Here is a 22,192-nt window from a genome sequence, read left to right on the forward strand (position 1 = left end):
AACCGCCCGCCCGCAGAGCGGGGGGGATGCCCGGCACAGCGCGGACGTGTCAGGCGCGGCCAGACCAGGCAAGGGGACCGCGGGCCGCGCCGCTGCCGCCCCTCCCCGCGCCGCCGGTGCCGCCGGTGCCCCCGGGGCCGGTCCCGCCGCGCCCCCCCCCCGCGGGTCCCCGCGCACTGCGGGGAAGCCCCGGCGGCGGCCCCGCGCACGCGCACTGCGGCCGCACTGCGTCGCCGGTGCCGCCGCCGCCCGGGCGCGCGCCGGGGGAGCCCCGCCGGCGGGGCCGCGCGGGCGGGGCCGGGGCGGGGCGGTGGCACCGCCGGGGCCGCTATTTATAGCGCCCGGGGCTCCCCCGGCCCCGCCGGCGCTCCCGCGGTGGTGCGCGGTGGTTCCGTGCGGGGCCGGTGTGTGCGGGGAGGGAGCGGCGGCCGCGCCAAGGGACGGCCCTAACGAGGGGCGAGAGCGGAGTCCCGAGCGCTGTCACTCGCTGTCAGTGGCGGCCGCGGCCGTGTGGTACCCGCGGCTCTGTTTGTATCCGTGCCCCGCTCCCCGCCGCGCGGAGCCCGGGTCTGCCCCGGTCTGGGTTCCGCCGCTCTCGCCAGGAGCGGGCGGAGGGAGCAGGGCTCTCCCGGCAGGCCCGCTGGAATCCCGGAGATTCCCCTTTTCCGGGAGCGGGCAGCTCCCGCCCTGGGCGCGCTGCCAGCGCCCAGAAAACTCCTCCGCACCGGGGCTGCCGAGCTGACCGTGAGCCGCCGGCGCTCGGCTCCTCCGCGGGGGCTGAGGGGGGTGTGTGTGTGGGGGGAGGTCGAGCAGTGCGAGCTTAGCAAACACGGGGTGAGGGCGAACGGCCCCGGGATCCTCCGGGCACCCCCCGCACCGCCCGCTCGGGCAGCGCCCGCGCGTTCCCGCGGCCCCGGGGGCGGGCGCGCGGCCGGCTGCAGCCTTGGCTCAGCGCCCCCCCCACCCGGAGCCGGAACCGCCATATAAGGAGCGGGAGCCTCCGCCGGAACCGGGACTTATAAGGCCGTTCCCTTATATGGAAAGTGCGGCGGGGGTTTCCGGCGGCGCCGCCGCGGCCGGCGGGGGCCGGGGGACCCCGCTCCCCGGGGCCGGCGGCGCTGCCGAGGCGCTGCGGAGGCGCTGCCCGCGGCCGGGAACAGCCCCGCACGGGGCGCGGGGCTCCCGGCGCGGGGCGGGCGGGGCCCCCCGGCCCGGCTTTCCCCGGTGCCAGGCGCTGACGCCAGGCGGGGTCCTCCAGGCCGCAACCATATAAGGGCTTCCTGCTTTCCATATATGGCCATGTACGTCATGGCCGGGGCGGCGCGCGGCCGGTGAGACCCGATATATAGGGGCGGTGTTGGGGCGGGCGGGGAGCCGAGCGCTTCCAGCGGGCACAGCCGGGGGGAGCCCCGGGCGGGCGGGCGGGGAGCCGAGCGCTTCCAGCGGGCAGCGCCGGGGCCACCGCGGCGCGGGGCGCACAGCAGGCGACGGCCGCCTCGCCGCAGCCGGCCCGTCCGCCGGCCCCGCGGCGGCAGCGCCATCGCCATCACCCGTCAGAGCCGGAGCCCCGCGCCCTCATGGCCGCGGCCAAGGCGGAGATGCAGCTCCTGCCCCCGCTGCAGATCTCCGACCCCTTTGGCGCCTTCCCGCACTCGCCCCCCGCCATGGACACTCACTACCCCAAGCTGGAGGAGATGATGCTGCTCGGCGGCGGGGGCCCGCAGTTCCTCGCCCCGCCCGGGGCGCCCGAGAGCGGGGGCTTCGGCGCCGCCGGGGAGCCCGGGGAGCAGCACTTCGAGCACCTGGCGGCAGGTAAGCGCGCTGACCCGGCCCGGGCGGGCGGGGAGTCCCGGTCCGCCGCGGGGGCAGCGGCGCCTGCGGGAGCTCCGCGCTGCAGCGGCGCCCCCGGTCCCGGCGGCCGCGCGGGGGGATCCTCCTGTTTGCGTCAGAGCTCCGGACTGGCTGCGGCTGGAGCGCTGCCAGCGGCGCTGCAATATGTTACGCTCAATTAGTGATTAACCAGAATCTGGGGCTGCGCTGCGCTGGGGATGGCTCGCGAAGCTCCGGCAGCGGCTGCGGTGGCTGCTGGAAGTAATCGCTGTTCCTCTCTTTTCAGACACTTTTCCCGAAATCTCCCTGAACAACGAGAAAAGCCTGCCAGAAACCAGCTATCCCAACCAAACGACGCGGCTGCCGCCGATAACCTACACGGGGCGCTTCTCCTTAGAGCCGGCCCCCAACAGCGGCAACACCTTATGGCCAGAGCCTCTCTTCAGCCTCGTCAGTGGGCTGGTGGGCATGGCTAATGCACCTCCCACCTCGACGCCTACTTCATCATCGCCGTCCTCCTCCTCGCAGAGCTCCCCACTGAGCTGCTCAGTCCAAGCCAGCGAGAACAGTCCAATCTATTCAGCTGCACCAACGTTTCCCAATTCCAGCTCTGACATTTTCCCTGAATCGCAGACCCAGTCCTTCCCCAACCCCTCTGGAGCCCCCATCCAGTACCCACCTCCAGCTTATCCGACTGCTAAAACCAACTTTCAGGTGCCAATGATCCCGGATTACCTGTTCCCTCAGCAACAGGGAGAGCTCAGTCTTGTTCCGGCTGATCAGAAGCCCTTCCCAGCCCTGGAGACCAGAGCACAGCAGCCTTCCCTCACGCCACTGTCCACTATTAAGGCATTTGCTACTCAGACTGGTTCCCAGGAGTTGAAGACCCTCAACACTAACTATCAGTCCCAGCTGATCAAGCCCAGCAGGATGAGGAAATACCCAAACCGTCCCAGCAAGACCCCTCCTCACGAGCGACCCTACGCCTGCCCCGTGGAGTCCTGTGACCGGAGGTTTTCCCGATCCGATGAGCTGACGCGGCACATCCGCATCCACACGGGACAGAAACCTTTCCAGTGCCGCATCTGCATGCGGAACTTCAGCAGGAGCGACCACTTGACCACGCACATCCGCACGCACACAGGGGAGAAGCCATTTGCCTGTGACATTTGTGGCAGAAAGTTTGCCAGGAGTGATGAGAGGAAGAGGCACACTAAAATCCACCTTAGGCAGAAGGACAAGAAAGTGGAAAAGGCAGCTCCAGTCTCAACTGCTTCCCCAATTCCTGCCTATTCATCCTCTGTGACTACATCCTACCCTTCCTCCATCACCACCACTTATCCCTCACCAGTGCGCACAGTGTATTCCTCTCCTGCTCCGTCTTCCTATCCGTCCCCTGCACACACCACATTCCCCTCCCCTTCTATAGCAACCACTTATCCCTCTGGCACTGCCACTTTTCAGACCCAAGTGGCCACCTCCTTCTCATCTCCAGGGGTCACCAATAATTTCAGCTCTCAGGTGACCTCAGCACTTTCAGACATGAACTCAGCCTTTTCTCCAAGGACAATTGAGATCTGCTGAGATGACCTTCTGGAACAGGAGAATTTACCTTTTCCATTGGTATTATCAGACATGGAGTCTCCAATTACTCCCCCAACACCATACGTTGCAAGGCTATTTAACTTTAGTTTAAACTTCAGCTGCCTGAAACAACTGCTGCTTAAGTTTTCCACCTCTGTTGAATGACTTAATTTGCATGGACTGTGGATATAAGTTCAATATAATTTTCCCCGTAAACAATAGTCTTTTATTAGGAAGAAAGGACTTTTGATTAAGTATCTAGCTGATGTAAATTGTACATGTGCCATGGTTTTGCTTTCCTTTAGGGTACTATTGATGTGGAAAAAAAAATCTTTGCATATTCATATTGTATTATTTGGAGTTTGCAGGGCCATATTTTGTAAATGTTAATTCTATTTCAGTGACAATGCTGTAACGCGTTTCAAACTTCTTTGGGAACAGCACTTACTGTATTTGAGCATGTTAGAGTGATGCTGTGTAAATATCATCTGATGAGACACTCACATGTGGCAGAAGTTTTGTTTTAAAAGTTAAAAGTCTTGGTGCCTTTTTGTGAAGCCTTGCTGACGTCATGCATTTGTGTGAATGGATGCTTTGCATCTTGCCTTAAAGTGAAAGGGATGTTACTCAAAGAATGTAAAGGAAAGCAGGGAATGGGTGGGGAGAGGAGCAGGAGAAAGGCCTGAGGGATGGAATGTAAGCAAAAAAAAAAAAAATCCCACACCTCTCAAAGTCTATTTTTGTTACAAAAATGTAAATTTATATATATATTCAGGAGTTGGAATGTTGTAGTTACCTACTGAGTAGGCAGCAATTTTTGTATGTTATGAACATGCAGTTCATTATTTTGTGGTTTATTTTTACTTTATAATTGTGTTTGTTAAAATGAAAGTGACTGTTTGGCTTCTAAACACATTGAATGCGCTTTCCTGCCAATGGGATATTTGGTGTACAATACCCTTCAGAAAAAAATAAATAAAATATCAAGTCGTGCAGACTTCCACGTTTTCCTTTAAGTTACTACACAGGAAGACTGTGCCACAGCAATCCTGACTCCCTTAGTGGCTGCAAAGCCACAAATGCTGCTTGTCTCCTGGAAAAATACCTGTCTAAAGAAAGGAGATCATTCTCATGTCCAGTCGCTTGCAAAGGCTTGGATGGAGCACCCGCATCCTTGCATTAGGTGCATTACCTGCTCTTTTGAAGTAGCCATGATTGCTGTTTTCTGGCTTCTCCAGAAGCATGTGAGCTAATCTTGGGAAGAAAACCGACTCTTCCAGTGCTGAAAGTTAAGGTAGAAAATTAGAATCTCAACTGTGTTTGTAGGTAGCCAGAAATCATACTGGGTGGGAAGATAATAGAGCAGTTTTAAGGCTGGAAATACAATAAGCTCAGTCATAATGGCTGGTTGACAGAAGGTGGCCCTGCTCAGCTGAGGGCTGTCGCGAGTTCCTCTTTGACACAACACAGGGCATGTAAATGTGTGGCCCTGTCAGACTTTATTACAGCTGTGTCAGTATTTGTAGGAGAAAACCCTTCCTTAGGGGATGGTTTGAAATACATTCCAGGGGTTATGTGGCCACTGCAGACTGAAGTCAGAGGAGTTTCATCCCTGAGAACTAGTGGTGCAGGTACAGAACAGGGTTCTGGTGTCTGTCTTTTCTGGTGGGCTCTCTACAGATCACTGGTGTTTAGGGTTGTGAGTCGCTGGGATACACGCTATTTTCATGGCCTTCATCCCATAAAAAGCGAGCAGATTGCCGGGCTGGGAAAGCACCGACCGCGCGTTTTCTGCGGGATCTCCCGTTGGCCGGTGGCCCGAAGACAAGGACATCCGATTCTTAAAAAGTTCTCTTCTAGTCCAGCTGGGAGGACGAGCCGGTTCCAAAGAGGCTGTTCCCAGGGAACCAGCAGGTGCTGCCACCGACCGGGGGAAGCCCTTTCCCTGCGGGAAGCGCAGCGCGGGGGGAGGGAGGGAAGAACCTTTTTTCCCCCCACTCACGGGCAGGAACCGCGCTCGCCCGAGTCAAAGCCCGGCTGCCGGTGATCTAAAGCTGTCGGCGATCCAAAGCTGTCGGCGATTCCAAGCCCCGGCTCCGACCCGAGCGGGGGCCCCGCGCGCGCACGCGGCTCTCGGGGGCGCGCCCGGGCCCCGTCACGCGGCCCCGGGCGGGCGGAAGCGCCGCGGCCGCCGGAACCGCGCGGGCCATATTTGGCTCTTCCTGAGCGGCCTTTTATGGCACTTCCGAGGCCCAAAAAAGGCGTTTCCTGCCCCGGCCGTTCCGGGGCCGCTCCGCGCAGCCGCTGCGGACCCTGCGGAGACACCGCCCCCCCCGGGCATGGACCGGGAACGGCCCCGATCCAGCCCCGGGAACGGCCCCGATCCAGCCCCGGGAGCGGCCCCGATCCAGCCCCGGGAATGGCTCCGATCCAGCCCCGGGAATGGCCCCGATCGAGCCCCGGGAATGGCCCCGATCGAGCCCCGGGAGCGGCCCCGCTGCGGCCGCTGTCCCGGGCTCCTGCCGGTCCGTGTCGGCAGCAGGGGCCGAGTCGCTCCCCCCGAAAGAGGTAGGATGCCCGCCTGACGCCCCTGCAGAGCCCGGGGACCGTGTCCACCAGGACCTTCCCCACCCCGGCTTCTCCTCTGCGGGGCCCTTCCACGAGCGACTCTTCGCCTGGACGGTCCGAGCCCGGGCGGCTGCTCTGTGCTTTATATGCACCGGATAAAAATGATTATTAGGTTTCCTTTCCCTTTAGAAATAAGGAGCTAAAAATCACTTAAGGCATGCTTAAGAGCCCAGTGTCTCCTGTGGGTGTCCCGTTGCGTTGTGTCCTGTTGTTCTCTGGAAATGCCACTGGAGGCTCTCTATAAAAAGTGGTGAAATGCGGCTGTTACAGGTATTTCTGTTGAGACTGAGAATTGCTCTGACCAAGTAGGTCACTGGCCTTGACTGAAGAGACGAGACTTAACGAGGAGTGGAGAGACTTCTCTGCAGGCAGAGACTGTAGTGAAGAGATACGTGACCGCGGGTCCTCCTTTCCTCCGGGGCTCCCACTGGTGCAGGTCCAGACCACAGGGGTGATTTTGTGCATCTGAGCAAGACCTCAGGTGACCCTAGAAAAAATAACTTTGTAGACTCTGAACTAGTATCGGGGGGAGTGAAGGTGGTCTGAGCTGCAGCAGATGGCCTTGAAGGGCTACCCCCAAGCAGAGGTTCACCACTGTCAGGTTTGACTAAAGCTGGATGCAGTGGGTGAAGGCTGGCTCATGAAGAGTGTCTTTGACCCCTTCTAAACCAAACTGTTAACTAGGGCTGAACTTCTCCAAACTCTTCACTAGGTCTAGGGTATTTCTTGATTTTTTTGGTATAAGTGGCTGTTTATTTCAAAATTTTTTCTGTTTTTGACCCAGTAGACTCAGGAATCCCCCAGAGTTATGTGTGTAGTTAATGTATTTATGAAGAGGGCTTGGCTGTGGGATTTTTGAGCTAAACACTCCCATGTTTTTACCCGTGTACATCATCTTAATGTAGCCCTAACAAATACTAGTTAGACCTAGAAAAGAGATTACATGCTTTAAAGTGCACTGAGACTCTAGGATGAAATATGAGCTGTATCTAAAGAACAAGAACTTTTATAATAGTTAAGTTTTTTTGCTACAATCAAAGTGACTTTGTTTTTAAAAATCAGCCTTGACTGATAGACTTTAATGATTTATGGTCTTGACTTGATGAATGAAACTCTCTCTTCCAAATAGCTGAGGCTGATGCTTATACATATTCTCTGGCACTTTGCAGGGTTCAATTTGTGATCATTGTTTGGCACAGTCATAATGAAAATGATGGATGGTTACGGAGGAGTATTTCTAATGTTTATATTTCAAAAGCATCACTAAAGTATTCTTCTTGAACTTTTTTTTTAATAAGCATATAGGCTCATCTTTTTCTTTTGTGAGCTTTTCCTACTACTTTTTTGTATCTCCAAACGCCAATGATGTTACACAATGATGCCACCAATAAACGTTGATACTTGAAAGTTCTGGTCTCCAGTGTCCTCTGTTAGGTTGACCTGAGGAATATGAGCTGACTTCTGCTATCCCAAGTGCTTTGACAGTGGCCTTCTCCTCTAGCAATAAAACTGTTGATCACAAATAGACTTGTGAACATCAGAGTTGGAAGTTTGATTTGAGACAGAAGTTTGATTTGATGGGTAAAAGGCAGTGAATGCCTTCAGTCTTTTGCTAAGACGCAGTTAAAACTTTTAAGCAGACTGAGCATTACTTGTTATCTGTCAGTGGCTGTTCTCCAATCTGACAAGGTTAGCTGGGGATGGCTTTAGAAGCTCTTGAAATCATGTTACGTAATGAATATGTAAAATGTGTTTATCCAAATTGCTGCACTCATTTGACTGCACAGGTGTGTGTGGCTCTCAGGTTATCGACCTGAATGTGCCCAGCTATGGAGCAAGTCACTGAACTTTCTGGTGCATTCCAACACGTGACATTCTGTAAGCTGAGTGCATGAACTGGAACTGTGCTTCCAGGTTTGCCTGCATTTACAGGAATTCTAGTCACAGCAGCCTTGGGGAACCCTCAAAGTACTGTAAACACACCAAAGCTCACACAAAGTCTGAGCTTTGACTTCTTAGCCAAAGAAGTGTCATTAAGCTACAGAGTGAATGCATTCAGTTTTACCATTTTTAATGGTTTTGACTCTGTTTGTCATTGGAATACCCGAAAGAACACTGGAACAGAAGGAAATGAAGGGCCAGACTCGATGAGGAAATCTTATTACAAATTTCCTAGAACAAAATGTCAACAGCGGTTCTTAGAATACTGTCTAGAACGTTTCTTCCTAATTAATCAGGGAACTAGAGTTGGAAACATGACAAAGTTGAAGGAAATGTGCAGCAGTAGCATTTTGTTCTGAAGATACTTGTGATTAAAGGTCTTGGCCACGATTTCTAACTTCTGTACTCTCAGGCACACACAGCCAAATGGTAGTAGGTGAAAGAAAGAGTTATGCTCAGAGTTCTTTTGTGCAGGCTTTAGAGATTTCTGATCATTTCTCAACTTTAGGGAGAGCAGCTTGTGTCATACCCGGATCCGAGCTGTTTGGCTCCATCAGAGATGGCGCCAGCAGGCTTTAGATATCCTGTGCTGCCACCTTATGTCTGGAAACAAAACTGACTTGGATGTTCTTACCAGGAAATACTTACGTTAATGCTCAAGTGACCTTGTAACTGTAGCTCTAGTCTTGAGTATGAAAACAATCACATCAAGTTATGCAGTTTCGGTTCCTTTGATTTTCTTCAGGAATCTGAGACTAAGCTTCTTGGTGGGTTTGGGGGGTTGGGCTTTTTTTTTTTTTTTTTGGGTTTTTGTTGTTTTCAGTTTGTTTGTTTTTTTTTTTTATTGGTAGGAGAGCAGTGGTGTTCTCCTCTCCCCATTTGCTTGTGTTTTTTCTTCCTCCTTCCCAGTTCCTCCCTGAACTCACAAGGAGTAGAAAGCTGTTTTATTTTCTAGCTCTGGGTGCCTGGAGACAAACACTGGAATACATATCTTTGGAGCATAACATAAAGAACATGACTTACATCTAGAAGTTTGTAACTTCTATTTTCTGATGATGCTTTTCATGGTTCATTCCTGCTGTCGGTTGGCAACAGCCAGAATGCTCTGTGAGGGCAAACTCCACACTTGTAGATTCTTGGCAAAGGATAGAATAACTCACAAGTGGGGTCTGGAGTGAAAATAGTTCTGTTAAAATAAGGCAAAGAATACAATAAATAAAAATGGGCATCCTTTTTATGTATGAAATAAGTAGGAATAAAATGCTAATAAATAGGAATAAAAAAAGGCACTTTTTCATTTTATTTGCTGACATCTCTCATTTTTTTATACAAGAAACCCCCTGTAGTGAGTAATCAGAACAGAGGTGTGAAAGCGAGGAGCCTTTGACTTCCACAGTGCGCTTAACTTTCCTTTTCTCCTCTCTTTCAGGACAGGAAAAAATCATTTAATTCAGCCCAGCGATGTCAAATGCTTTGGTGTTTGAGCAGCCAAACTCAAGAGCCTCCAGACCCATGAGCCTGCATTGGAGGAAAATCCACTGGAGCAGCCAACACTACTTCACCTCCATGGACAACCCTCTGGGTCTGGGCAAATGCAGCCTCTGAGGGAGGGCAAAAAGAGCAGGACCTCGGCCTGTGAGTGTCTGAGAAATAAGGGAGAGACAAATGTACGGATCATCCTCTGCCTCAGGGGACCAGGAAAAGCCAGTGACTAAAAAACTAAAATGCTGCTCCACAGGGAGCCCCTGCACAGGACTGAACTTTATTCTGTGCTTCCTGTCAGTTCCCAATGAGCCCAAGTCTGCAGTCTGGGTCATGCAGGACTTGAGGTATCAAGTACAAACTCTGAGGATGTTTGTGAATTAAGGTGGTAGAACTTAAAGTGTATTGTTTACTTTTTAATTCCTCAGAATTTCCATGGTATTTGATATTAAATACCTCAGAGGGGTCTATCATCCTTGGGGATGGGAGAGTTCTGGCTGCAGTTCCCATCTCCCTGCAGGCCAAAGCTTGGTGTTCCCTGTGCTCCAAAGGTGGTGGATGGAAAGGTTGGAAATGCTGTTGGCACAGGCCCTGCTCAGCCTGGGCTGTGACTTTCCATCTTTCCAGCTCTTCTGTCCCTTCCCTTGGATTTTCCTAGGAGCTGTGATGTGCCACGGGCAGCCGAGATGGCCAATGCCTCCCTTAGTCCCAGAGTCCCCAGGATGGAACACAGAGAAAATAGCAGGAATATGAAAATTTCATGCACTGAGAGTTTGTGGTGCTCTGGATCAAATCTTGGATTTATAATGTTAAAGGAGAGGGTGGGGTTGGGCAGCACTTGGCTGTTTTGGGGCTTCTCTCTCTGCCTCCTTGTCATTATTGTTCTTATCACTGCTATTGTTACTATTGTTAGTGTTATGTATTATCATGAATATTAAATTATTGTATTTTTCTTGGTTTCCATCATTAAACTATTCTGATCTCTCCCGACGAGCTGGATTTTTTCCTTTGATCTCTTCCCCACCTCACTGCAGGGGGGGCTGGTGCCCAACTGCTGGCTGGGGTTCAACCATGACTCCGGGGCAATTCTGGGGGCTCAGAACCAGACTCACTCGGTCGGTTTTTGGGCTCCCACAGAGAGATCCAGTGCTGCGTTCGGACGGCTTGGAACTGAGCCCGAGTCCTGCGATTCCGGGCTCATAAGCAGAGAGCCTGGTGCCACGTTTGGGGGGCTCAGAACTAGGCTCACTTGGTCAGTTTTTGGGATCACAAGGAGACACCAAGTGCTGTGTTTTGGAGGCTCAAAATCAGGCTTAGAGCTTAAAAACATAGACTAAATCCTGCGTCCCGGCTGCGGGACGGGCGGGAGGCGGCGCCGGGCCGGGCGGGCGGTGCTGGCGCGGCGCGGCCACCGGAGGGCGCCGCTGGGGCGGGCGGGGCGGGGCCGCAGCGCTCGCCCGGTGCCCGCGGGACCGGACGGAGCCCGGAACAGACCCGGTACCGACCCCGGAACAGACCCGGTACCGACCCCGGCACCGACCCGGCACCGCTCCGGCCCGCGGCCGCCCCGCCAGGGCAGGGAGCGGGTCGGCACGGACACGGTAAGGGCGAGGGGTCGGGTCCCGCCGGCTGCGCGTTTGGCTCCCCCGCGCCCGTCCCGCGCGGTGCGGTCGCTGGGTCGGGGCTGGTCCCGTTGTCCCCCCGTCCCGCCGGCGGAGCGAGCAGGGGGCTCGTCTGCCGGCGGAACCTCCGCGGTTCAGGAGCAGGGGACAGGCCCGGGCATGTCCCGGGAGGCGGCGCCTGCGCGGCCCCGCCGTGCCCCGCACATCCCCCGCACATCCCCTGACATCCCGGGAGTCACCCGCGGCTGGGGATAACCCGGGAATCACTGGGGCTGACCCCGCCTGTGCCCGGCCGTGTGCCTTTGCTTTAGAGGCGGCTGTAACTCGGTGAGTTTTCCCCCGTTCGGCTGCTTGACACGCTCGCGGTGTTTCGTTGTTGCAGATGATCGACACCCTGGCGAGCACCGAGGCCGAGGAGCTGCTGCTCCAGCTCTCGGCGCTGCTGGAGCAGGAGCTGCGGGCTCAGCCCAAGCCCGCCGGGCTCAGGCTGGTCGAGGCTGCTCACGACAATGGCCTCCGAATGACTGCCCGGCTGCGGGACTTCGAAGTGAAAGACCTGCTCAGCTTAACTCAGTTCTTTGGCTTCCACACGGAGACGTTTTCCCTGGCTGTGAATTTCTTGGATAGATTCTTGTCCAAAATGAAGGTAAGGCTTTTTAAAGTATAATCCCTCAATCGTTAGTTCCTGCTCATTGCGTTAGAACATACTGGGTTTAGATGGCTAAAGGTTTAGCTCCTTCCAGAGATTCTGATTGCACCAGGTGTTCCCTGTTCAGATTTTAGTATTCTTAAGAAAGCTGTTTCCTCTGGAGAAGACAAGGAATGGGGCATCAGTGTCAACTTCAGGATGCCCATAGGCTGGGAAATGCAGAGCATCTAATGGGTTAGACCAAGACAGACTGTCTTTCCTGTCGCATGGATACAAGAACATCTTAAATTACTTCTTATTTAACTGCCTTTTCAACCTGCCTGTGTATATCAAGATGCTGTTCAGCACTCAGAGTCTGGTGAAACGTCAGTTAGCACTCCATTCTCCTGTGCAGAAGTGACATGCTGACCTGGGTTGTTTTTAATTGTCTGACAAGACAGGATTACCACTGTACAATCTGGACAAGAACAAAAGCTTGTTTTCCTTGTGTGTTAAAACAAAAATGAGAAAGCTGGATGGGAAAATGATGATTTGAAAGACTTCTGAATCCAAAATAAGCAGTAAAAATGTGGACTGCAATGTCTGTGAATAAATCTATCTATATATGTACATATATATATGTGTGTGTATATATATTTTTTAAAAGAGTTAGAAAACTCCAATTTTTTTTGTATCAATATGTACAACACTTAAAGTCCTAAAAGCTTTTGATTAGGCTATTATAGAACCTCATTAAGAAACTAGTTCTACCTCAATCAAAATATATTGTTCTGCAGTCTTGCTTTTTAGATGAATGAGGTGGAACTTGTAGTGTGTAACTGTCTTCTTCTTTGGTTAAATAAAAAGAATATAAGGTAAAAGACTTAGTTCTCAATCTCCAAAAAACAGAACAGCCCCCCCTACCTCCCATAATTTTTTCCTACAATACATTGGTGCCTGCAGTTTGGTACTTACATGTTGTAATGGCTGATCAAAGGCCTTCCTCTCTGAAGGTAACAACAATTAATTTTTCTTTAGGTGCAGCCTAAACACTTGGGCTGTGTTGGACTCAGCTGCTTCTACTTGGCTGTGAAGGCATCAGAAGAAGAAAGAAATGTGCCCTTGGCCACTGACTTAATTCGGATAAGCCAGTACAGGTTCACTGTTTCTGATATGATGAGAATGGAGAAAATCATATTGGAGAAGCTGAGTTGGAAAGTGAAAGCTACAACAGCCTTCCAATTTCTACAGCTGTATCATTCACTCGTTCACGACAATTTAAGCTGTGAAAGGTAAAATAGCTAATACTAATTTTGCTCTTAACTGCATATGATCAGGAAGCCTATGCAGAAAAATAAGGGAAATTGCTTAAGTAATTGGCCTTTCTATACTTTAAAAATCCCACAAACTTTTCCCTTTATTGGTAAATATCATAAATGTGAGTATGTGTGGTTTAATATTATTTTAAACATTGTTTGCATAAATTGATCTAAAGAGTATTGCTCTCTGAGCTGAAAACCAAACTTGCTCAGTAATGATGGTATAATGAATCTCTGCTTATGCTGCATTAAAGTATTGCCTTATTGCAAAGATTGCAAAATCTGGCTTAAAAAGATTCCTTTTGCTAGTAAGCACTAAAATTCCCTGTTGTTAAACCTGTTTTGACACTGCAACTCTCCCCAGCGTAACACAACATTTATTTTTAGCACTAGGACTGCCAGAGCTGAACACCTGTTTGACTGTAACCCTAGAACTTTTGGGACAAACGAGGTCTTTGTTTAGATAATGAACATTGTTGCTGCTTCTGTGAGTTCCCAGGGTGATGCTGCCGTGCTCAAACTTGCATTTTTCTACATTCACTCGTCTGTTTTTATTCTAGGAGAAAGTACCTTAATTTTGAGAGACTTGAGACTCAGCTTAAGGCCTGTCACTGCAGAATCATGTTTTCTAAAGCCAAGGTAAACATCTTGAAAGTTCAAAGACAGTGAAACTACTGAAACTTAACAAAGCAGTGTTCAAAAACGTTGTCTCTCTCTCTCCAGCCTTCTGTCTTGGCACTGTCTATTATGGCACTAGAGATAGAAGAACAAAAGCTGCTGGAGTTGACAGAGGCATTGGAATTTCTGCAGTTGCATTCCAAGGTATGTACACACAAAGTTTCAGGGGAGGACAGAATTAAAATGCATGCAAGGGTCTACACAGTGGGGAAGGGGCAGGTGCATTGTCATAGTGGTTTCTTTTCTGTCTTTGTTGTGGTGTTTTGTTGTTTTTTTTCCATTTGGCCTGGGATATTTGGCCAAATTTTAGATGAAGAAGCTGGAAGTACATGTATGAAATAAGGATTTAACTAGTTATTAATGACAGAATCTTTTCTGTCTTGCTGTTTAGATAAACAACAGAGATTTGACCTTCTGGAAGGAACTGGTTTTAAAGTGCCTTACAGAATATTCCTCGAGCAAGTGCTCCAAACCAAATGTCCAGAAATTAAAGTGGATTGTGTCTGGACGTACAGCACGGCAGCTCAAACACAGCTACTACAGAATAACACACCTTCCTACCATTCCAGAGACCAGCTCATAAAAGGTAACTCCTTGCAAAATCGACTCCTGATAATGTAGAAGTAATTAGCTGTTAACTGCCTTGAAGTTTCTTATTCCATGTCGGTTACCTCATGGAAAATGTGTAACATAAACACAGTAGGCCTGTCTTAGAGGCAGGTCTGTTCTCGTGTTCATGCTTGAGCCACTGCTGTACCTAAAGAAGTGACAACCTAATATATGAACACTGGAGAACTCATCCTCTGGTGTGCTGTTGGAAGCAGAAATGTTCTGTAGACATTGGGACCTCATTCAAACTAAAATTTGGAGTAAAGCTGGTAAAAAGGCAGAGAAAAAACTCGACTTGCTCCTATTCTAAAAAAAAAAAGTAAAATCAGCCTGTTAGGATGAGTTTCTTGTAATTGTTCACTTAAACCACTTAACAAGGAAGACAGTTTTAATACCCTTTTACTGTTCAGTAAAGTCTAAAATCTGTAATTCAGTCATTCATGTTACTGCAGTTTTACTCTGTAGAAACTGTGAACTACTTCCTTACCCAGACTTCAATTGCAGAGGCTACACCTTTCCTGCTGTATTGCTGTTGTCTTGCTGCATTAAGATCTTATGTTTTGTTTGGCTCTTGTAGAAAGCCCTTCAGTTGACTGGTTTGTTTGTTTTTACAGGAGTACAATAAAATGAAGGAAAAAACATCCTGTGACCTTGTCAACAGGCACATGAATACCTGAGAAACAAAGTCTGAACCATGATCTTAGTAATGAAGAACTCAACTCATGGAAAGAACATGTAACATTTCAGGCTAAAGATCCTCCCAGCAAATACGTTCTTTTCATGATGATTACAACAGAATGTGGTGTCACTTTTCAGTCTTACTTGGCAGACTGTTCGCTATTCAGTGAAACACCACAATACAAGGAATTTTAACACCTTACAGTTTGTAGAGCAGCTCCTGTAATCTAACCTTGGTTTACTGTAACTGCAGGTGCTGAATCATATATTTAATTTAAAAAATCGGGTTCACTTTCCGAGGATTACATGATACTAGAAAGATACGATGTGCAGTGCTGCAGTGTGTTAATCAAACACAGACTAATCCCACTCACTGCTGCTGACAATAGCAAATTCCTGCCAGCCCACCTGACGTGCTGTTTGGGCAGTGTCACCACGTGTCCCTGCTGAGCAGGGCACTGGCCTTCTACCATAGACACATTAAAAATTAGCCTTTGTGATACCCACTGAAGGTGTTGAGTAGCTAGAGCAGGAGGAAAGTTTAATGCATTTCCTTATAAAAGGCAGTCACTAACACAGCATCAGTAACTGCAGTTTTGTGAGAGCCGTAGTTTGCTGAGATTACAAATAGGAATTAGTTCCCAGAGTGTAAAACTTTGTGATACCTAATGAAGGCCAAGGGAAAGTACTGGCTCACATGCCCTAGATCTGACATTAGTTTTGCTGTACTAAAGGTAAATGCTGATGCTGAACAGGCACATTGCCACAGGCACAGCAGCTAATTCCCCATCTTGGACTGTGTGTAGGAGCAATCTGGTTGAGAAACATTGAAGATTGCTTCAACTCTGATCTCTAATGGTAACCTTTGTGAAATATAACTGTTTTTTTTCTGCAGACCAGATCAGTGCTTGAGGCATATCCTGCTTCTAGTGCTAACAAGGAAGTGAATAATAGGAATGTATTATTGTATGTTAGATGACTAGAGGTGCTGGGGGAACGTTGCTCATGTCCTCTTGAATTCTGCATCACTGTGGGATGGGGGATGTTAGCAACAGGCTGTGAAAACTGATTGTCATTTGGACCAGTGTAGTGGAGAAGGAGAGATCAGAGTGTGGGCTTAGGTGTTAGCCAGCCAAGCCTTCCCCATTATGGGAACAGCTGAGGGGGAAACCATTCAAACCAGTTAAACCTTTCACACAAGACTCCATACCAAAGCTCTGTCCTGGACTAATCAAGTCTCACGAGCTCATGGGAGTGACTGCACATGAACCATGTAATTGGGTATTGCACCTGCCAGAGCTCCCTGGGCATTGTCCTGGCTTGTGCAAAGCACTCCAGGGATTTGGACAAAGGTGTGCTCGGCCTACTGGGAGAGGATACAATTCCCATTGTCCTGTCTCAATATTAAGATATGTACCTTTCAATTAAACATTGAAATGTGCTTAACTGGGCAGCTTTTCTCTTTCTTGTTATAAAACATCTTAGTAGGAAGCCTATAAAGTGACTTACACCCGAACAGTACCTGGAGGAAAACTTCCAGGCAGGAGGTAAGACATTATGGAGAAGTTTTTTCAGTTTGTTGTTTTTGTTTTTTTTAAGAGGTTGTGGCTGCATGGGAAAGGCTGGACAACCACAGGAGAAACTCAAGGTTCTTGATTACAATTTTTTCAACTTGCCCCACAATTACTCTAAATTCTTTGAGATGTGAATGTGTCGAGACTGAAAAGACTGACTTAAGTAGCTTAGACTGTTCAAATCTGACTTCAGCTCTTCCATTATTTATCTAATAGTACATAACCATAACAAGTGGTTGAAATGTTTCATGGCTGTGTCCTTAATGGTGTGTACAAAATTCCTCATTGGCAAATGCAAAAGGTTGTATAAAATAATAGCTGAGTTTACAATGTGGCTATTAAATTTAAAACTATATACAAAAATGTACAGCTTTCTAGATACACTGTCAACAATTTGCACACGCTGTGTTGGCAATGAATAAATGCAAGATAGCATTTCCTACCTAGGGACTCCTTCCTATTCCTTTGAAAAGTCTTTGTATTCTCTTACTTTTAAAATCTTGATTATTTTTATGGGGAGACTATAATACATTAACACATAAAATTATCTATATTCAGATTTTCACCTGGCCTTTAGTTTTCTAGCATTGCTTACCTGGTAGCAAGCATTAATAATTAGTGTTATATTTGACAGCACAATGCATTGTATCTTGCCTCAAATAAGGTTTTACAGTAGTTGATTTAAATCACTTTTTAGAATGACAAGTTCTCAGAGGGCTGCTACAAAGGGAAAGTGTAATTGTAGCCATCCTAATATCCTTCTTGTTACAAGTTAAAAGAAAATATTAACTATAACTATATCTTCAATAGTGAATCACAGAATGGGTAAGGCTGGACCACAGGTGGGGCCATCTGGTCCCACCTCCCTGCTCTAGCAGGGTCATCCCAGAGCACATGGCCCAGCATTGTGCCCAGATGGCTCTGGAATGTCTCCAGTGAGGGAGACTCCACACCCTCTCTGGGCAATCTGTTCCAGTGCTCAGTCACTGCACAGGCAAGAAGTTCTTCCTTGTGTTTGCGTGGAGCTTCCTGGGCATCAGTTCCTTCCTGTTCCTCTTGTCCCATTGCTGGGCACCCCCGAGCAGAGCCTGCTCCATCCTCTGACAGACATGGATGAGGTCCCCTCTCAGTGTCTCTCCTCGAGGCTGAACATCCCCGGCTCCCTCAGCCTTTCCTCATAAGGGAGATGCTCCAGTCCCTTCATCATCTCTGCAGCCTCTGCTGGACCTGCTCCAGGAGCTTTCCCTTGTCCTGAGGAGCCCAGACCTGGACACAGCACTGCAGATGTGCCTCACCAGGGCTGAGCAGAGGGGCAGGATCACCTCCTGACCTGCTGGCAATGCTCTTCCCAATGCACCCCAGGATCCAATTGCCCTTGTCCCCCAGGACACACTGCTGGCTCAGGGACAGCAGCTTGTCCACCAGAACCCCCAGGGCCTTCTCTGCAGAGCTGCTCTCCAGCAGATCAGCCCCAGCCTGTGCTGGTGCCTGGGGCTGTTCCTCCTCAGGTGTAGATAAGCAAGAATAAGATGTATAAAGACAAGTGGTAGATTTATAACTCGCTAGCTTACTATAGTGTTTCTAATAAGAAAAAAATACCCAACATTCTGCTCAAAGATGTTAGTTTTTTATGTACACCTTTCTCTATAATTTGTCCCTTAGTATTATAAGGTAATTGCAGCTTATAAATCAGCTGGTAACATTTTATCTTCATTCTGCTGGAAGAGACTTTCTCTTCACTTAAGTAATTACTTCTGACAACAATCCATTGAAGAGATCACTGAAGTCTTCACCAGTTCCATGGTTCCAGTCCTTAACTGTAACATGTAAGTCCTCTAAAAGAACACAGATAAAGTTTACTTTTCAAGACTAGAAAAGTCTGGTCCTCCTTTGCTGTAGTTTCCAGAAATTTCTGCCCCACTGAAGTCAAATCCAGGGTTCTGATGGAGGTAAAAGAAAAAAAAATTTTCAATAAATAGATTATTTGTAATAAAAATGCTTAAAAAAACCCAAATCCAACCAACCAACCAAAAGCCTAAAACACTTGGTAATATTCTAGCGCTGTAACAAAGACATATAATAATCAACTTGTCATCCATTTGTCATGGCACTGCAAAATAACCTTTTGAAAGTAAAGTGATAAAGCCTTATAAGCATTTGATATATATTGAACTAAAGCATATGTTTCCATGGCACTGGGCAGCAGAACCATTTTGCTCAGCTTTCCTGGGCATAACCTCTGTGTGCAAACACAAAATATAAGGAGTTTATGGTCCTTTAACTTGCCTCTCTTTGGAATCGTTCCAGTGTGAGCTTCCTCTGCATCTGGTCCTGTACCCAAGGATCAGCAGCATATTCATTTTCTAACAGAGATTTCCAACAATTTCCAGCATCTCTATTTGTCTTCATTAGAACAATTCGTATCAGCTGCCTGTCTTCTGTTGAATGAGAACACAGAGAACAACCTTTAGACTCAGTCCTGTGTGCCAGTCTTTTTGTTTTGGTGAATTCACCATTAACAAGCACGGGGTGTGTGAAGTAATTTAAATTCTTAATGCCAATGCCAACTGGGTTATTGATAAATAAATAAACATTAACAAGAAACAAAAAGGCTGAAGCAAAGATAGCCTGCACTGTCATCTCTCCCCTTTCTGGCCTGAAGTTGTTTTAAGGCATTAAAACACAGTGCATAAGAACTTCTATTGCAAACATAAACTAATCTCTTGAAGAGGTTCACAACAGAGAAAAGATTTAATCTATTAATACAGACACCTCTGCTAAGGCAATAATGATTTGAGGTCAGGCTTCACAGAGAGTTATTACCAACAAAAGTCAGAACTAAGTTTTAGGGACATGTGAAGGGATAGTTAATTTGCTTAGACACAGTGTGCATGCCCACAGACAATATATTGGAAGCAGATTTCAAAGTTAGCATGTGGGGTGCTTAGTTCTACTTAAGTGAATAAATACAGCATTGTAAGTGTATTTTGAAGATTATTCACGTACTGAAAAAGATGGGCTTAACAATGTTTGTTAACACTTCCAGTTTTCATGCTTAAGTTACTAAATTATTAATCTATATTTAGAAGAAATATTGAATGGAAAACAAAATTCTTCACAGGAAACATTAAGTGAGAGGCACAGTCCACAAACATGACAGCCAAAACATGCTGAATATTTTACAGTATTTATAATATAACAATCAGATATGCTTTTTTTGCTAATTATATGTAGCTACCTTAGCGGGATTATTAAATTTCTTTTAGGTTCTCTGGGACTGCAGATTTTGTCACCCCTTCCAAAAATATAATGCATAAGAGAAGGAGAAAAAAACCCCAGGAAAAGTAACAATTATGGAGAGGCACAGACCACACAACTGTGCCATAATTATTTACCTTTAAATGATGGTGTGCAAAAAACTTCTCACCTATATGCAAGTGTTTGTAATCCACTGACTATGGCCTTCCAGGATATGGCATTTTCCCATTAAAATTAATCTGTAGGGCTTTTATAGTACCTCAGTTCCTCAGTCCAGCAATAATGACGGCCCTTTTTACAAAGCTATGTACAGGGAAGAATCTGTCCCATTAAAAAGGGGGGTGTAAACTCTTCTGCAGCACATATTGAGAAGTTCTACTGCCTTTATGTCATTTCAGATGCAGGTTATTACCTAATGTCCATGTTCCTTCATCAGTTACCGTAGAGTCAAAAAGTTTACCCTGCAAAAGACAGGTACAATATTACAAACCAGGAAAACCTCAACAGTATCCAGTTATATTGAATCATGGAGTTTTACTCACAACTTACCATCTTGTTTTCTGCTGAAAACAAATGGGGTGATCTGGCCCTACAAGTATAGACTTGCATATAGACTGTCAAAGAATTACTGTTTGTTAAGCAATTTTTAAAAAATGAATAATTTAATACTCATCATTGTTTCAGTATCTGGACTCACTGGAATGGCTTGTGTTTCTCAGCAGGCAATGCCATTTTTAGTACTCTTGCCATGGAAATGTCAGGGTTTGTGCCAAGGTTAATGCACAGGTCTGGTGCAGGGTATATACATATGAACTGTTGTTACCAATGCAAAAGTAAATCTGCCTCTGGTTTGTTTTTTTTGGCTTTCTGGAGCAATCAGAACTGAAATGCTGCCCACATCCCTACCCAGAATGTAAATCCATGTGAATTTATTCTCTTTACTTCTCACAGAATCATAGAACGGTTTGGGTTGGAAGGGACCTTAAAGATCATCCCGTTCCACCCCCTGCCATGGGCAGGGACACCTTCCACTATCCCAGGTTGCTCCAAGCCCTGTCCAACCTGGCCTTGAACACTTCCAGGGATGGGGCATCCACAGCTTCTCTGGGCAACCTGTGCCAGGGCCTCTCCACCTTCACAGGGAAGAACTTCTTCCTAATATCCAATCTAACCCTGTCCTCTCTCTGTTTGAAGCCATTCCCCCTTACCTGTCACTACATGGCCTTGTAAAAAGTCCCTCTCCAGCTCTCTTGTTGGCTCCCTTCAGCTACTGGAGCACAGGAACAGTCTGGAAAAACCTCGTGCAGCTGGACAAAACTGTTTCTAATAAGCTTATAACTGACTAGTTTATTATGCTGTTTCTAACAAGAAAAAACCCACTCAAACAAAACATTCTGTTTAAAGATGTTAGTTTTTTATGTGAACCTTTCTCTATAGTTTGTCTGTAGCATTATAGGTTATTGCAGCTCATAAATCAGCTGGTAACACTTTATCTTCATTCTGCTGGAAGAGACTTCACTGAAGTAATTACTTTTGACAACAAGCCATTGAAGAGATCACTGAGATTTCCACCAGGTATATGATTCCTTTTGATGTATCAAACCTTACATCTCTAAGGAAGAACAGAGAGGAGCCACAGGGCACAGGTGTGGAAACCTCCCAGGCAGCGAGGGGCAGGACATAAGGACGTAGATTTAAGCTGCACCAGAGGCGATTTAGGTTGGACTTTAAGACGAATTTCTTCATAGAAAGGATAATAAGACATTGGAACGGGCTGCCCAGGGAGGAGGTGGACTCACCGTCCCTGGAGGTGCCCAAGGAAGGACTGGACGTGGCACCCGGCGCCACAAGGTGTTGTTGGGTCACAGGCTGCACTCCATGATGATGCTGTGACCCTGTGACCACCCCAGCGCCCCGCGGCCTCCGCCCCGGCCCTGCCACCGCCCCGTCCCGTCCCTCCCGGTGCTCCCCGGCGGTACCTGCAGCAGCTCCTGCCCTCGCACGGCCAGCGCGATGTCGCGGCTGCCCAGGCTGCACCGCACGTCCTTGGCGCGGGTGCCCGGCGGGACGCGCACCTCGATGAACACCTCCTCCAGCGTCTGGTACCAGCGGCCCCACGGCGTCCCGCAGGGCACTACCCCGCTGCGCTCCTCGAACGGCGCCGACATGGGGCACGGCGGCTCCGGCGGACACCGCTCAGCACGGCTCGGCTCCGCTCGGCACAGCTCGGCACCTGAGCGACCGCCGCCCTCAGCCCCGCACAGACCCCGCCCCGCCCCGCGCACGCGCCCCGCGCGGCCGCGCCCAGCCGGCCACCCTCGAGCCGATTGGCTGAGCCGCGCGGAGCGGCGCGCGGTGATT

General features: G+C 48.8%; 3 protein-coding genes and 1 long non-coding RNA gene across 5 annotated transcripts; 3 read left to right on the plus strand and 1 right to left on the minus strand.

The window, feature by feature from the left end:
* Positions 1–1,377: 1,377 nt before the first annotated feature.
* EGR1 (early growth response 1) lies at positions 1,378–4,411 on the plus strand. The gene is made up of 2 exons (XM_027718804.2): positions 1,378–1,812; positions 2,117–4,411. The coding sequence occupies exons 1-2, from the start codon at positions 1,578–1,580 to the stop codon at positions 3,412–3,414; spliced, it is 1,533 nt and encodes a 510-aa protein (XP_027574605.2). The 5' UTR covers positions 1,378–1,577; the 3' UTR covers positions 3,415–4,411.
* Positions 4,412–5,864: 1,453 nt separating this feature from the next.
* On the plus strand, positions 5,865–10,455 carry LOC120324007. The gene is made up of 2 exons (XR_005564995.1): positions 5,865–5,982; positions 9,413–10,455. It is a non-coding gene; the product is annotated as an uncharacterized LOC120324007 (long non-coding RNA).
* A 479-nt stretch (positions 10,456–10,934) lies between these two features.
* CCNG1 (cyclin G1) lies at positions 10,935–17,015 on the plus strand. Of its 2 annotated transcripts, XM_027718774.2 has the most exons (7): positions 10,938–11,066; positions 11,470–11,733; positions 12,754–13,007; positions 13,595–13,673; positions 13,758–13,856; positions 14,104–14,298; positions 14,936–17,015. In XM_027718774.2, exons 2-6 carry the CDS (start codon positions 11,470–11,472, stop codon positions 14,293–14,295), a joined length of 888 nt encoding a protein of 295 aa, XP_027574575.1. In that variant the 5' UTR covers positions 10,938–11,066; the 3' UTR covers positions 14,296–14,298; positions 14,936–17,015. The 2 variants fall into 2 exon arrangements, with proteins under 2 accessions (XP_039241202.1, XP_027574575.1); XM_039385268.1 differs by lacking the exon at positions 14,936–17,015 and having other exon boundaries at positions 10,935–11,066; positions 14,104–14,299.
* A 1,163-nt stretch (positions 17,016–18,178) lies between these two features.
* On the minus strand, positions 18,179–22,074 carry NUDCD2 (NudC domain containing 2). The gene is made up of 4 exons (XM_027718843.2): positions 21,811–22,074; positions 20,244–20,292; positions 18,860–19,011; positions 18,179–18,513 (listed from the first exon to the last, which is right to left on the minus strand). Exons 1-4 carry the CDS (start codon positions 21,997–21,999, stop codon positions 18,430–18,432), a joined length of 474 nt encoding a protein of 157 aa, XP_027574644.1. The 5' UTR covers positions 22,000–22,074; the 3' UTR covers positions 18,179–18,429.
* Between the last annotated feature and the right edge of the window lie 118 nt (positions 22,075–22,192).

This window comes from Pipra filicauda, unplaced genomic scaffold (genome assembly GCF_003945595.2).
Source record: "Pipra filicauda isolate LSUMZ 115617 unplaced genomic scaffold, ASM394559v2 scaffold3_size10097308_pilon, whole genome shotgun sequence".
Lineage (NCBI taxonomy): Eukaryota > Metazoa > Chordata > Aves > Passeriformes > Pipridae > Pipra > Pipra filicauda.

What these genes read in the sequence shown, in the direction of transcription:
- NUDCD2 (XM_027718843.2), bottom strand. Translation starts at nt 21,999, where the DNA reads ATGTCGGCGCCGTTCGAGGAGCGCAGCGGGGTAGTGCCCTGCGGGACG. An exon ending in GAGGGCAGGAGCTGCTGCAG is followed by an intron (nt 20,293 to 21,810) that starts GTACCGCCGGGG and finishes TGTCTTTTGCAG; the next exon opens with GGTAAACTTTTTGACTCTAC. An exon ending in TGAAGGAACATGGACATTAG is followed by an intron (nt 19,012 to 20,243) that starts GTAATAACCTGC and finishes CTCATTCAACAG; the next exon opens with AAGACAGGCAGCTGATACGA.
- EGR1 (XM_027718804.2), top strand. Translation starts at nt 1,578, where the DNA reads ATGGCCGCGGCCAAGGCGGAGATGCAGCTCCTGCCCCCGCTGCAGATC. An exon ending in CTTCGAGCACCTGGCGGCAG is followed by an intron (nt 1,813 to 2,116) that starts GTAAGCGCGCTG and finishes CTCTCTTTTCAG; the next exon opens with ACACTTTTCCCGAAATCTCC.
- CCNG1 (XM_039385268.1), top strand. Translation starts at nt 11,470, where the DNA reads ATGATCGACACCCTGGCGAGCACCGAGGCCGAGGAGCTGCTGCTCCAG. An exon ending in GACAATTTAAGCTGTGAAAG is followed by an intron (nt 13,008 to 13,594) that starts GTAAAATAGCTA and finishes TTTTTATTCTAG; the next exon opens with GAGAAAGTACCTTAATTTTG. An exon ending in TCATGTTTTCTAAAGCCAAG is followed by an intron (nt 13,674 to 13,757) that starts GTAAACATCTTG and finishes CTCTCTCTCCAG; the next exon opens with CCTTCTGTCTTGGCACTGTC.